This window comes from Neophocaena asiaeorientalis, unplaced genomic scaffold (genome assembly GCF_003031525.2).
Source record: "Neophocaena asiaeorientalis asiaeorientalis breed wild unplaced genomic scaffold, Neophocaena_asiaeorientalis_V1.1 scaffold332, whole genome shotgun sequence".
NCBI lineage: Eukaryota > Metazoa > Chordata > Mammalia > Artiodactyla > Phocoenidae > Neophocaena > Neophocaena asiaeorientalis.
Window position 1 is genome coordinate 6344894 of NW_020173111.1, and position 14393 is coordinate 6359286.

The following is a 14393-nucleotide window of genomic DNA, read 5'->3' on the forward strand; positions in this document are numbered from 1 at the left end:
AAAAAAAAAAAAAAAAATCCCACTAGCTTTCAAAGTCTGTTTCTCTGGGAATTCCTCCTCCCTTTGCTGGACCCCGAGGTTGGGAAGGCTGACTTGGGGTTGAGAACCTTCACTCCAGTGGGTGGACTTCTGTGGTATAATTGTTCTCCAGTTCGTGAGTCAACCACCAAGTGGTTATGAGATTTGATTTTATTGTGATTGCGCCCCTCCTACCATCTCATTGCAGCTTCTCCTTTGTTTTTTGATGTGGCGTATCATTTTTGGTGAGTTCCAGTGTCTTCCTGTTGATGACTGTTCAGCAGTTATTTGTGATTCCGGTGCTCTCACAAGAGGGAGTGAGCACACATCCTTCTACTCCACCATCTTCTATTTATTTATTTTTGGCTGCATTGGGTCTTAGTTGTGGCACATGGGATCTTCACTGAGGCATGTGGGATCTTTCGTTGTGGTGTGCGGGCATCTCTCTAGTTGTGCCACATGGGATCGTCATTGAGGCATGTGGGATCTTTCATTGTGGTGTGCCGGCTTTTCTCTAGTTGTGGCATGCAGGTTTTCTCTTCTCTAGTTGTGGCGCACAGGCTCCAGGGTGAGTGGGCTCTGTAGTTGTGGCACGTGGGCTCAGTTGCCCCACGGCATGTGGGATCTTAGTTCCCTGATGAGGGATTGAACCAGTGTCCCCGGTGTTGTAAGGTGGATTCTATACCACTGGACTACTAGGGCAGTCCCTCATTGCTAGCATTTAGAAATACAACTGATTTTTGTATATTGATCTTATCTTTGGTAACTCTGCTGAACTATTAATAAGCTCTAATCGTTTTTTTGTGAATTTCCTAGGATTTTCTATATATAAGACCATGTTTTCTACAAATAGCTTCAGTTCTTTTCCAATATGGATACCTTTTATTTCTTTTTCTGGCCTAACTGACCTGGCTAGAACTTCCATGATAATGCTGTTAGGAAGGGCAAGAGTGGAAATCCTTATCTTGTTCCTGATTTTGGGGGAGGCATCCAGTCCTTCATCATGACGTATATACTACCTGTGGATTTTTCACAGATGTTCTTTATCAGGTTCAGGAAGTTCCCTTCTATACTAGTTTGTTGAGTATTTTTATCATGAAAGGGTGTTGAAATTTGTCAGATGCCTGTTCTGCATCTACTAAGATGATCATGTGATTTTTGTCCTTTATTTTACTATATGGTATATTATATTGATTAGTTTTCATATATTGAAATAATAATGCATTTCCAGGAAGGTAATGTTTCTACCACAGAAAAGTTTTATGAAAACTTAAAAGCACTAATCAACCCATTGTTGACATCTTTGTAAACATCTCTGTCCAGTCCTATATATAAGAATGTTCATGAGTATTATTCATAATAATAAAAAACCAGGAAACAACCAAGATGCCCACTAACAGTAGAACAGAAAACTAAATTGTGATATATTCATACCATAGAATATTGTACATAGAAATATAAATAAATGAACTTTAGCTACATGCAACAACATAGATGAATCTTAACAAAAAAACAAACAAAAAACCCATTTTTGTCCAGTTTTTCATCTATGTATAATTTTATACAAAATAATGAAAGTATCACACATTGCTTGGTAGGCCATATCATTTGATCTTTGCTAAAAATATGACTTGTTGGGGCTTCCCTGGTGGCGCAGTGGTTAAGAATCCACCTGCCAATGCAGGAGACGTGGGTTCGACCCCTGGTCCAGGAAGATCCTACATGCCATGGAGCAACTAAGCCCGTGCACCACAACTACTGAGCCTGAGCTCTAGAACCCTCGAGCCACAACTACTGAGCCCACGCGCCACAACTACTGAAGCCCGAATGCTCTAGGGCCAGCATGCCACAGCTACTGAGCCCGCGTGCAGCAGCAAAGACCCAATGCAGCCAAAAATAAATAAAATTTTTTTAAAAATTAAAAAAAATATGACTTGTTAATGGCTGCACAGTATCTGTAAGGATATACCATAACTTAATCACTCCCTCTTTGTTACACATCAGGGTTGAAGCTAATACATCTATTTTTAGAAACATAATGAATATTCCTTTTATTTCTTGGCATAATTATCTATAAACATTGAATTACTAGTTCAAAACTCTCAACATTTAAAAAAGCTTCATGGGTATTATTAAAATGCCACTCAGATAAAGTATTCCATGATTACTTCACATCAGCACTTTTAAACACATTCTTTATGAACAGTAGGCACTAACCTTAACTTTCTTGCTGCATTTACTGGTCTTTCAGTTTGCACTTGTTTGATTACAGTGGAGGTCCAACATCTGTTTGGGGGTTTTGGGGGCAATTTTGAAATATGCTTTTCTTGATATAAGTAAAATTTTTTTCTATAAAAATAAGCTCATCTGTTTCTCATAGACTTATAAAACTTGTTGACGTTTCAGCTTTTTTTGTAGTATTGGCAAAATTTTTTTCCCTTTTAATTTTCAGTCACTTGATTTTATATTTTCACACTTAAGATTTCGATCCTAAGGGATTTTCCCTCATGGTTTTCTGGCTCTTTATGCTTAGAAATTTCTTCTCCAATCTGAGATGAGATGAATACTCAACCACTATGTTTTTGTCAAGATGCTTTATATTTTTGTTCAACTTCTTAGTTATCTGGAATAAATTTTTATATGGTATGAAACATGGTTCTAACTTAATTTTGTACCAAATTGAAAGCCATATGTCTAAACACCATTTACTGTATAATTTATGCTTTCCTCATTGAATGCAGCTATGCCACCTTTATCATGTACCACATTCACACCTAGAATCTCTGCACTTCCTATTGTGTTCCAATGATCTGCCTGCCTAGTGTTCCCTGAGTACTACCCAAGAGAAAGAAAAATGAAGCACAAAACAGAGATAAATAATATGGATAACCAATCTCAAACTTTTAAGGTTGATGGATATAAAAAACAAACCCTGAATAGCTTTGGGAATATATGTTTAAGTTTTTTTTTTTTAAACATCTTTATTGGAGTATAATTGCTTTACAATGGTGTGTTACTTTCTACTGTATAACAAAGTGAATCAGCTATACGCATACGTATATCCCCATATCCCCTCCCTCCTGCATCTCCCTCTCACCCTCCTTATCCCACCCCTCTAGGTGGTAGCAAAGCACCGAGCTGATCTCCCTGTGCTACACGGCTGCTTCCCACTAGCTATCTGTTTTACATTTGGTAGTGTATATATGTCAATGTTATTCTCTTACTTCGTCCCAGCTTACTCTTCCCTCTCCCTGTGTCCTCAAGCCCATTCTCTACGTCTGTGTCTTTATTCCTGTCCTGCCCCTAGGTTCATCAGGACCATTTTTTTTTTTAAGATTCCATATATATGTGTTAGCATATGGTATTTGCTTTTCTCTTCCTGACTTACTTCACTCTGTATGACAGACTCTAGGTCCATCCACCTCACTACAAATAACTCAATTTTGTTTCTTTTTATGGCTGAGTAATATTCCGTTGTATATATGTGCCACATCTTCTTTAACCATTCATCTGTTGATGGACACTTAAGTTGCTTCCATGTCCTGGCTATTGTAAACAGTGCTGCAATGAACACTGTGGTGCATGACTCTTTTTGAATTATGGTTTTCTCAGGGTATATGCCCAACAGTGGGATTGCTGGGTCGTATGATAGTTCTGTTTTTAGATTTTTAAGGAACCTTCATACTGTTCTCCACAGTGGCTGTATCAATATACATTCCCACCAACAGTGCAAGAGGGTTCCCTTTTCTCCACATCCTCTCCAGCATTTATTGTTTGTAGATTTTTTGATGATGGCCATTCTGACCGGTGTGAGGTATTACCTCATTGTAGTTTTGATTTGCATTTCTCTAATGATTAGTGATGTTGAGCACCTTTTCATGTGTTTGTTGGCAATCTGTATATCTTCTTTGGAGAAATGTCTATTTAGGTCTTCTGCCCATTTTTGGATTGGGTTGTTTTTTTGATATTGAGCTGCAAGAGCTGCTTGTATATTTTGGAGATAATTCCTTTGTCAGCTGCTTCATTTGCAAATACTTTCTCCCATTCTGAGGGTTGTCTTTTCATCTTTTTTATGGCTTCCTTTGCTGTGCAAAAGCTTTTAAGTTTCATTAGGTCTGATTTGTTTATTTTTGTTTTTATTTCCATTTCTCTAGGAGGTGGGTCAAAAAGGATCTTGCTATGATGGATGTCATAGAGTGTTCTGCCTATGTTTTCCTCTAAGAGTTTTATAGTGTCTGGCCTACATTTAGGTCTTTAATCCATTTTGAGTTTATTTTTGTGTATGGTGTTAGGGAGTGTTCCAATTTCGTTCTTTTACATGTAGCTGTCCAGTTTTCCCAGCACCACTTATTGAAGAGGCTGTCTTTTCTCCAATGTATATTCTTGCCTCCTTTATATAAAAATAAGGCGACCATATGTGCATGGGTTTATCGCTGGGCTTTTTATCCTGTTCCACTGATCTGTATTTCTGTTTTTGTGCCAGGACCATACTGTCTTGATTACTGTAGTTTTGTAGTATACTCTGAAGTCCAGGAGACTGATTCCTCCAGCTCCGTTTTTCTTTCTCAAGATTGCTTTGGCTATTCGGGGTCCTTTGTGTTTCCATGCAAATTGTGAAATTTTTTGTTCTAGTTCTGTGGAAAATTCCATTGGTAGTTTGATAGGGATTGCACTGAATCTGTAGATTGCTTTGGGTAGTATAGTCATTTTCACAATGTTGATTCTTCCAATCCAAGAACATGGTATATCTCTCCATCTGTTTGTATCATCTTTAATTTCTTTCATCAGTGTCTAATAGTTTTCTGCATACAGGTCTTTTGTCTCCTTAGGTGGGTTTATTCCTAGGTATTTTATTTATTTTTAAGCTTTGATTATGATTCAGCTTTGCGGTTTTCCCAGATTTCCAAAAGGCTTTAACTTCTTGGTAAGGGAACTGAAGTAGGAGAAAGAGGATAGAGCAGCTGGGTACAACACCAAAGTCCCTTAGTATCCAGCAGCTGGATGTGGCTGTAGTGCAGAACTTTGAAAATTCTATATGCAAATCATGGAATAAAGAATTATTCCTTTGATTAAGATGGTTAGGAGGACAACAGGGGGAAAAGAGAAACAAGGTATTTCAGATACCTCAGAACTACATTGCAAGGACAGAATCATATAAAACATATGGACTATCCTTAACTAGCAAGAATGAAATAGAAATGATAAATATATCACCATCATCAATCACTGAAATTGATGATGATTCACTGCTTCCCTGAGACCAGGGAGAAAATGTTGTACTTTCCCATAGTTAGCTGTCTTACCTAGTGATGCGTAGGAACCTGGATTCAGGGCACCTGCACCTAACCGCCCACTTCGTACAGACTGCCCAGCAGCATGATGTGCCTTGGCACCAGCAGCAGCATTCACATCAATATCACTTCGTGAACGCTGTAGGCTTCCTGGAAGGGAACTGGCTTTGCTGCTGCCTGCTGATACTATGAAAAACAAAGCAAAGGTAACCTATTATTTCAGTCACTGCAAACGGCACAAAAATTATATAAACTTGAAATCACCATGAGATTAATCCATGATGACAAATGGTCAAAAAGGAAGTAGTGGCCAAATGGATACTAGAAAGTACTTTAGCATATTTTAAAATCAGAATGCCTCAGTTTCAATGCTGTCATAACTAATTCTTCTTGGACAATTTTCTCAATATTTCTCTGCCTCATTTTCCCCTTTCATAAAATGGGAAAAATAAAAAAAAAATAAAAAAAAAATGGGAAAAATAACTATACTTTGTGAAGTTCATAGGACTGTTTTATAGATGAAAGGATGATGTTTATGATTGATTCATGAAAATGAAGCACTGTTACAAGATAAATAGATGACAGCGGGGCTATTTTTTAACTATAAGAATAATGCAAGTAGAACTAGCCTGGGAATAGAATAATTCAGAAAATAATGCAGGTTCTGCCACTCTTAGGTAATGCCAATTAAGTCATTAAATTTCTGGTCTTTAGTTTTTCAGTTTTAATGAGGAGTTTTATAAACTCTGAGTTATGACCCATTAATAGGCTGTGAAATCAACTAAGTGGGTCATGACAGCACTTTAAAGAAATGAAACACAGTAGAAAAGAGAACGCATCACAGGTAAGGGTAAGTAGGCTTCCTGGAACTTTGGCTTATACTATATATGTATACTTATATACAATATACTACACAGCATATGTATATAATTATATACACTATATTGTATATATGACATGTAGTATATGTATATGGTATACAAACACAGGTACAGTATATAAGTGTGGTATTTACTATGTAAAATGATTTTCTCACTGTGGGTCATATTAAAACAGTTTAAAAGCTACTGCTTTAAACTGCTTAGCTTTAAAACTGTTCTAATGTGCTTTTAAAACTTTTAAAGTGTAACTCTGTGTTTTAAACTTTTCAACTCTTGATGTGACCCAGAGTGAGAATATCTTTTTACATAGTAACTTTTAATTTATTTATAAAGTCACTTTTACTCTATTAAGTAAAATATGCTATGACTCTTAGTTAAAAAGGCAATTTACCTCTTCCAGCAACAGTTGATGGGTTTGCTGTAGACCATTTGGAAGAAAAAGGGCGGCTGCAAGGTAAAAAGAAATACTTTTAGTAAGACGACATAATTTATCACTCCTCTGACAAAAATTAATGAAATAACATTGAGTTTTCCGAAGAGTTGAGAAGTATTTCTGATTTCAACTTTCCTTTTACAAATCACTTTAGAACAGTTGTTGTCATATATCAGTGGTATCTAAGTTAGCTGTGAAGCAAAAATGAAATAACTAGCATTGAATAAAGACTGTAAGCTCTACAGAAACAGGGACCAGGTTGCTGTTGTTCACTCTGGTCCTCAGCACACACTACCACAGGGAACTCAATAATAGCACTCTCCAACACTTCTATTCTGAGATATTTTACTTAAAGAAAGGTAGTATTATTGCTAGTACACAGGGAATTCAGTGTAACCAAGGCCTGTCTCACCGAAGTCATATGGTTGTGGCCATTGGTAACTCGTGCAGTTACCCTGTAGGTATAACACGGTCTATAGCAGTTCTATTAAGTATTACTGCATGGGGCAACAGAATCAAAGCTAAGGACTACTGCTGAGGATGACATGTATGATTAGAAAGGAAAACACCTAGAATCAATTCAAAGAATCCACTGCCTCCTTTAATATCTTTTTTGATTATTTATCTTTAATTACTATGGTACTCTGAGGCCCATAAATAAATATCTAAGTATGTGAGAGAGTCTGGAAAGTATATCTATGTATGTATGTATGTATGTATGTATGTATCTATCTGCCACGCTGTGTGGCTTGTGGGAGTTTTAGTTCCCTGACCAGGGATTGAACCCAGGCCCTCGGCAGTGAGAGCATGGAGTCCTGACCACTGGCCCGCCAGGGAATTCCCTGTCTACAAATTTTAAAGGTAAGGGGAAGAGAGGTTAATGACAGAGTGTTGAAAAACATTCTTTAAGTTATTATTATCAAATGGTAAATTTGGTAGTTGGTTATTAAACCCAGTATTATATTATTTTTATAACTGCCCCCTAAAATTGTTACTCTAATAGGTTGAGGCAGACCACTTCAAGTCCACAGATTTTAAAGTTGTTTGTTTATGTTTAAAGATGTTCTACTAGAGTAAGAAAATATCTTGTTTAGATCCTTGCTATCCAAAGTCTGGTCCATAGACAAAAAGCATTGACATCACCCAGGAGTATGTAAAAAATGCAAAATCTCAGGTCCCATCCCAGATTTACTGAATCAGCTTCTGCATTTTAACATGATCTTCAGGTGATTCATATACACTTTAAAGTTTGAGTAGTAAATCAAAGTAAAGGGAAAAGAAGCAACAAACCTCATTTGAGGTGAAGGATTTATCACAAATTTAAAGAGAAGTTTAAATAGGTAATTATTCCTACAAGAATTGTTTTTTAAAATCAAATCATATCTGCTTTTACTCCGAAAACATGTAAGTCACTGAACTTTTATTTAGTACAGTACTCACAAGACCCTGTGAGTGCTTCCTTGAATTTTGTGCCCTAAGTGCCTCCTAGTCCCAGTTCTGTACCAGAAAGCTGTAAAGGCAAACAGCAATCATTGTGGGGTTAAGGTCCTAAAGAGATAGGAATTACAGGGAGGTAAACTGACATTCTGTGAGCTGCTCTTCCCTGGGGAAATCTTCAGATAGTTGTGGCCACTGCTAGGTATCTTAGCAGTCTCATAGGGCTACAGAAACAGAAAATAGGGGTAAGCCAAGGAAGCAAGGGTTTGAGGTAGCCAACATAATGATGAGTGGAGTTACAGAGAAGTGAGTCAGATACTAGATAATTTTGCCCCCTTGAGGGATTTGCTGAAATCTTAAACTGTGCAAGAGGTGAGGAAAGAAAGCAGTGGAGTTTTTACCAGTTACACTGCTGTGTAAGAGTTCTGAAGATGACTTCTGAATCTCCGTTACAGTTCTTCCACTACAGTGCCCTAGAAATGGGCTACTTACTATATTGACTATTTTCCAGGTATTAAGAAAAGTATACAAATTAATGCTTTCCAATCTTTTTCACAGACACGAACATATTCAAACAAAATTTGAATCCCTATACTCTTTACCTAACGAGAAGTTATACAAGTATGTAATCCAACCCCTGAGAAAACAGGCCAAAGAAAATAAGCACATTCAGTCATCATCTTTCAAAAAGGCTTCAAGTGAAAGCAATCAGATATTCAACCATCCAACATAAGGAACTTTGTGCAGCTGGAGAGACAAAGAAATCAGTAATTATCATTTATATGACCTTACTTGAGACTTTCTTGCGAGCTAGATGAGGACCTGTCTGATTGTGGAAGAGATGCTACACTGCCAGAACTCTTTAAGTAAGTTTGAAGACTCTTCTGATAAGATGGCTCAAGGGAATTATACAGTGTTTCAGCTTCACCAGGAAAGTGGTTTCTAAGACCCATGTAAGTCCTGTAAAACAAATGAACAAACAACAAAAAGTAATAACTTTGCATTATTAGACATTAACCGTAAAATGTGTATGTTCAAGAAGAACAAGGGTTTTTAAGCCCATAGGTTTTTTTTTTTTAGTTTTTAAATTTATTTTTGGCTGCGTTGGGTCTTCGTTGCTGCACGCAGGCTTTCTCTAGTTGCGGCAAGCGGGAGCTACTCTTCGTTGTGGTGCACAGGCTTCTCCTCGCAGTGGCTTCTCTTGTTGCAGAGCGTGGGCTCTAGGCGCGTGGGCTTCAGTAGTTGTGGCTTGTGGGCTCTAGAGCTCAGGCTCAGTAGTTGTGGCACACGGGCTTAGTTGCTCCTCAGCAATGTGGGATCTTCCTGGACCAGGGATCGAACCTGCGTCCCCTGCGTTGGCAGGTGGATTCTTAACCACTGTGCCACCAGGGAAGTCCCCCATAGGTTTTTAATACACCCACAATGTGCCAAGTGGAATACTTTCTATATTTAACAAGTTTTGGTAGAAAGACGGCAAGCTTTTGAGAAAAGGAGATCTCAGTTCAAAAGCTAGCTGTAATCCTTAGGGTCTGTGTGGCCTTGGGTAAACTCCCAAATCTCCAAACTTCAGTTGCCAATACAAGGAGACAGCACCTTTGTGGGATCATTTTAAGGATTAGAAAATAACACATACCTACTGCCCTAAACAGTATCAGGTACATGTTAAATGTTCAATAAATTAGTTATTTTTATTCACAGCAAAAGTGAGTATGTTATGATGGAATGGGAATACTGTTGAATGTACAAATGACAATGCTAAGTGAACTGTTAAGACACCCAGTACAGATTTAATGGAGACAAATCAACCTCCATTTTACTAAAGAGCTAATCAAATAGAATACTTGGGACATTTGAATGATATTTTCATTCTCCCAATATAATTCCTGTCAAAGAAAAGACCAAAGTATGTTTAAACTGTCAAAAACTACATTACAGACTTACTTTCTTGCCTCCACTCTGGCCTCTGCATCAGCATCATGAATTCCCTTCTTAATAGTTTCAACCAAGACGGCTGCATGTCTATAAAATAAAACACCTTTAGATTCATGTGTAAAACTATGTATTTCACCATAAATGATACTGCCTATACATTATGCATCAATCACAAAGGGGCAAGGGAGATAAAAAGATAATTAGTACACAATAATAAATCTAAGATTGCAAGATTTCCTAATAACCCATCCCATACATTTCATTCATGTATGGTTTCCTTCTGACAAGTCAAACATTATAAACCTGGACATAATTATTTTCAGATGGAGTCCAGACATATAGCACTCAAATCTCAAATTTTTGATGAATTAAAAAAAACCTTTTGTGTGGTTCCTCACTAATCTACCAATGTATAAAATTATTTGCTAATAGTACAATCAGTTATAATCTAACCAAACTGAATAGCAGCTGCCACAAAAGAACTTAAAGAAAATTTGGAATTATGTCATGCCTGCAGTAAACAACAAATTCTATGTTTTAGAAATGGGTTATGAATAGATTTAATGATTTCCATGAGAATGGAAAATCAGCAACGTGTTCAACATAAATGCATGTATATCCCAAGCTTCAAACTTGAAATTAATGAGAAATACAGCCATGCAAATAGCCAGTGACCAACATTTTCCTCTTGTTCATCTCAGAGCTTCATTAGATGCTGCCCAGTGTATACTTGACCAATGACAACTGACAACTGGTGTGGAAAAACTTTCCAACAAATCTCTCTCACCTTTTTTTTTAATGGCCGCGCAGCAAGGCTTGCAGGATCTTAGTTCCCTGACCAGGGATCGAACCCGGGCACTGGCAGTGAAAGCGCCAAGTCCTAACCACTGGACCACCAGAAAATTCCTCTTTCACTTTTTTAATCTCTTTCCTCTGAAAGGAAGTGCCTTTCTTCTATCTTAAATAATTCATTACTTGGTTAACTGCACCTCAGGAAACCTATCTCACGTGACTAGAAATACATTTTAAAATATTTGCCCAATTTAACCTGGAATACCTTATATAACCCATTTACTAAGAGACCCTCACTCACCCCACAAAGAAGAAAATCATAGCTGTAATGAATAAGAGGAGCACCACAGCTTTAAGGGAAAATCAGTGCTAATAACTTTTAAAGCAAAATGAGAAATAATGCAAAACCAGTCACATCAATTTCTAAAGAACCGGTGACAATGGGGAGGGGAGGGTGGTGGGACAGGAATAGTCAATGCATACCTTTCCAATGAATGAGTCTGCCACTCCTGCAACAACAAATCTAAAAATTCAAATGAACGCCTGAAAAATAAAAGTTAATTATAACTAAATGTCATAACATTATATTAAGTTATATTAATTTATAACTAAATGTTAACACTTTCTTCTATAATATTCCACTTTGCCCCCTAAATTAAAGCATAAGACATGTTTTTAGATATCTTTACTGTCAAATAATTAATTAATTTAAAAAATAAATTTCTTTATTTATTTAGCTTTGGCTGCATTGGGTCTTCGTTGCTGGGTGTGGTCTTTGTCTAGTTGTGGCAAGTGGGGGCTACTCTTAGTTGCAGTGCACGGTCTTCTCACTGCAGTGTCTTCTCTTGTTGCGGAGCACAGGCTCTAGGCACACAGGCTTCCAGAGTTGTGGCTCACGGGCTCAGTAGTTGTGGCTCACGGGTTCTAGAGTGCAGGTTCAGTAGTTGTGGTGCATGGGCTTAGTTGCTCCGTGGCATGTGGGATCTTCCTGGACCAGGGCTCGAACCCATGTCCCCTGCATTGGCAGGCAGACTCTTAACCACTGTGCCACCAGGGAAGTCCCACTTAACTTATTTAAGGCTCCAACTATTCCTATGCTTAATAGTTCAAAAAGACCTTAAGGGTTCCCCATAATTTTAACTTAAAATGTTTGTCAAATATACAATTTAACTTAATTTAAAAGATATTTACCAAACACCTACTGCGTACTATAAACTGAAGACATACAATGGTGACCAAGAAAGCTGGGATGGATCTTCCATTTCTACATTTGTTCCCTAAAATATATATGCAAATGATTCTTAATCAAGTATTTGGTGTTTTCTCCTTAGCCTTCTGGTTCTTAACTTCTTCAACTGTCTCGTTCTTGAGCTTTTGTTCTTTCTTGGCATCTGACGACACAGCTCTGCCCTGTTTTTCTTCCTTTATTAACACTTTCCCTCCACCTACCCTTACATAGGTGCCCACCTGGTTGGTGCTGATCTCAGCCCACTTCCCTTTTATTATCTTTTCTTGGGCAGTATCACTTGTACCCTTAGCTCTATCAGCTGTACTTCTCACACCTAGTCCTTTATCTCCAGCACTGGTTCTTCAATTCAGCCATTAAGTCAGAGTGTCAACCAGCTCACAGACATCTCTACACAGGCAGTGAGTGTCAACTCAAGCACTACATACTGATACAGAACAACAAACTTAATTCTTACCCTCTCAATTCTACTCTTTGAGCCCATATGATACAGATTAGAAAAAAGAGAAACATGGAGGTTAAATTAATTTGCCCAAAGGATAGAGCACGGCCTTAAACCCTGGCATTCTGACTCTAGAGATCACAGTCTGAAGCACTTGACTTCACCTTCCTCATCCATATCCAATTATCAAGACTCATTTCTATATCTGAAATCTCCTGAATTTATTGAATAAAACCTCCTTCAATCAATTATCATAAATACAGCTCTAGTTCGGACCCTGCCTCTCTTACATGAGCTGTAAGAAGTCCTACTTAATTAAACCAATGCTTCTCATTGTCCCTTTTTTTTTTTTTTTTTTTTTTTTTCCGGTACGCAGGCCTCTCACTTTGTGGCCTCTCCTGTTGCGGAGTACAGGCTCCAGACGTGCAGGCTCAGCGGCCATGGCTCACGGTCCTAGCCGCTCGGCGGCATGTGGGATCTTCCCGGACCGGGGCACGAACCTGTGTTCCCCGCATCGGCAGGTGGGCTCTCAACCACTGCGCCACCAGGGAAGCCCTCATTGTCCCTTTTTAATTGCTGTTCATAGCTGAAATAAAAACTAGGATGGATGACATTACCTCCTCACCAAAAACTGCTAATGGAACAATATCAAAATTTCTCTTCCTGATATTCAAAGCCTTCTATACTTTGACTTCAACCTATCCCCTTCTTCCCCTCAGTCAGCTTCTTTTCCTACTGAATCCTCCCATTTATCATGTGTTCTGGCCTCAGTGGTCTGTCCGATGGCTCTGCAGCACACAGCATAGCTTTCCATCTCTGTGTACATTATACCCCACTCTCTTCCCTTACAGGTATTGAATTGCTCCCCATTTTCAAGGTAATTTTCTGATGCATTTCCTGACTTCCTCTTCTCTGTCACATTCCTATTTCTCCAATTACCATTTTCTTCAGTGTAAGACAGAGACTGGTAAACCTTTTCTGTAAAGGGCCAGATAGTAAATATTTTAGGCAGTAAATATTCTAAACTTTGAGAAGCACATACATAGTCTCTATTTTATATATTTTTCTTTCCCCCTTTTTAACTACCCTTCAAAAACGTAAAAAACAGTCTTAGCTTGTGGGCCATAGAAAACTAGACTGTTGGACAGATTCGACCAGTGGGCTGTTGTTTGCCGACCTCTGACATAAGAGAGAGGTAATTAAACAACTGTCCCAAAACTCTGAATCACTTACAGGTAATAACGATGTCTTATTTTTCCTAACATTCAAAGTACTTAAATAAACATATTTATCAAACAAAAAAGGGGAAAGAGTTCTTTACAATTTTCTTAAATATCCAATGCACAAATCTTGTTTTTGCTGTCTTTATTATTCGTGGAGATAGTGATGATATTAAAGATTGTAGAAACCATAAGGAGAGAGATACTGACAGACTGACGTGTTATGGCTGCATACTCTGTGCCAAACACTATGTTCAATTCTACCACTGTGTTTCTCATTTAACCCTCACAACTCCATTGGGTCCACATTATTAGCCCCACTAACATACGAAAACACTGAGGCTCAGGGCAGTTAAAATAACTGCCTGCGGTAGGACAATCAGTCACAGTTGTAGGACTCTAGGTAAGGGCTGACTCTAGACTCCATACTCTCTGAAAACCAAACAACTAGTGGCCCAAATAAACCAAACCTTAATAGGATAAAACTGAGAAATGTGCATAGCCATAATAAGCACTTCGTTCCTTTTTCCCTTATATAACATAAAAATTATGTTAAATTTTATGTTAAATTTATGTTAAATGATTAAAAAATTTTAATAAGGTTTCTAGAAGGCAAGAAATTGATGACAACTAATTTTTGCACCCAACTAAGAACTAAACATAATGCAATATCCAACATAAAGCTATAGTAAGTTTTTTCA

General features: G+C 37.9%; 1 protein-coding gene across 7 annotated transcripts in view; it reads right to left on the reverse strand.

The window, feature by feature from the left end:
• Positions 1-14393, reverse strand: part of CLASP2 (cytoplasmic linker associated protein 2) — a 175633-nt gene that overhangs the window by 78164 nt on the left and 83076 nt on the right. For all 7 annotated transcript variants that reach the window (XM_024743456.1, XM_024743455.1, XM_024743454.1 and 4 more), the window contains 5 exons: positions 11268-11327; positions 10002-10079; positions 8853-9020; positions 6582-6637; positions 5322-5495 (listed from right to left, as the gene is read on the reverse strand). In XM_024743456.1, the coding sequence (XP_024599224.1) occupies positions 5322-5495; positions 6582-6637; positions 8853-9020; positions 10002-10079; positions 11268-11327 (536 nt within the window). The remainder of the gene's footprint in view (positions 1-5321; positions 5496-6581; positions 6638-8852; positions 9021-10001; positions 10080-11267; positions 11328-14393) is intronic.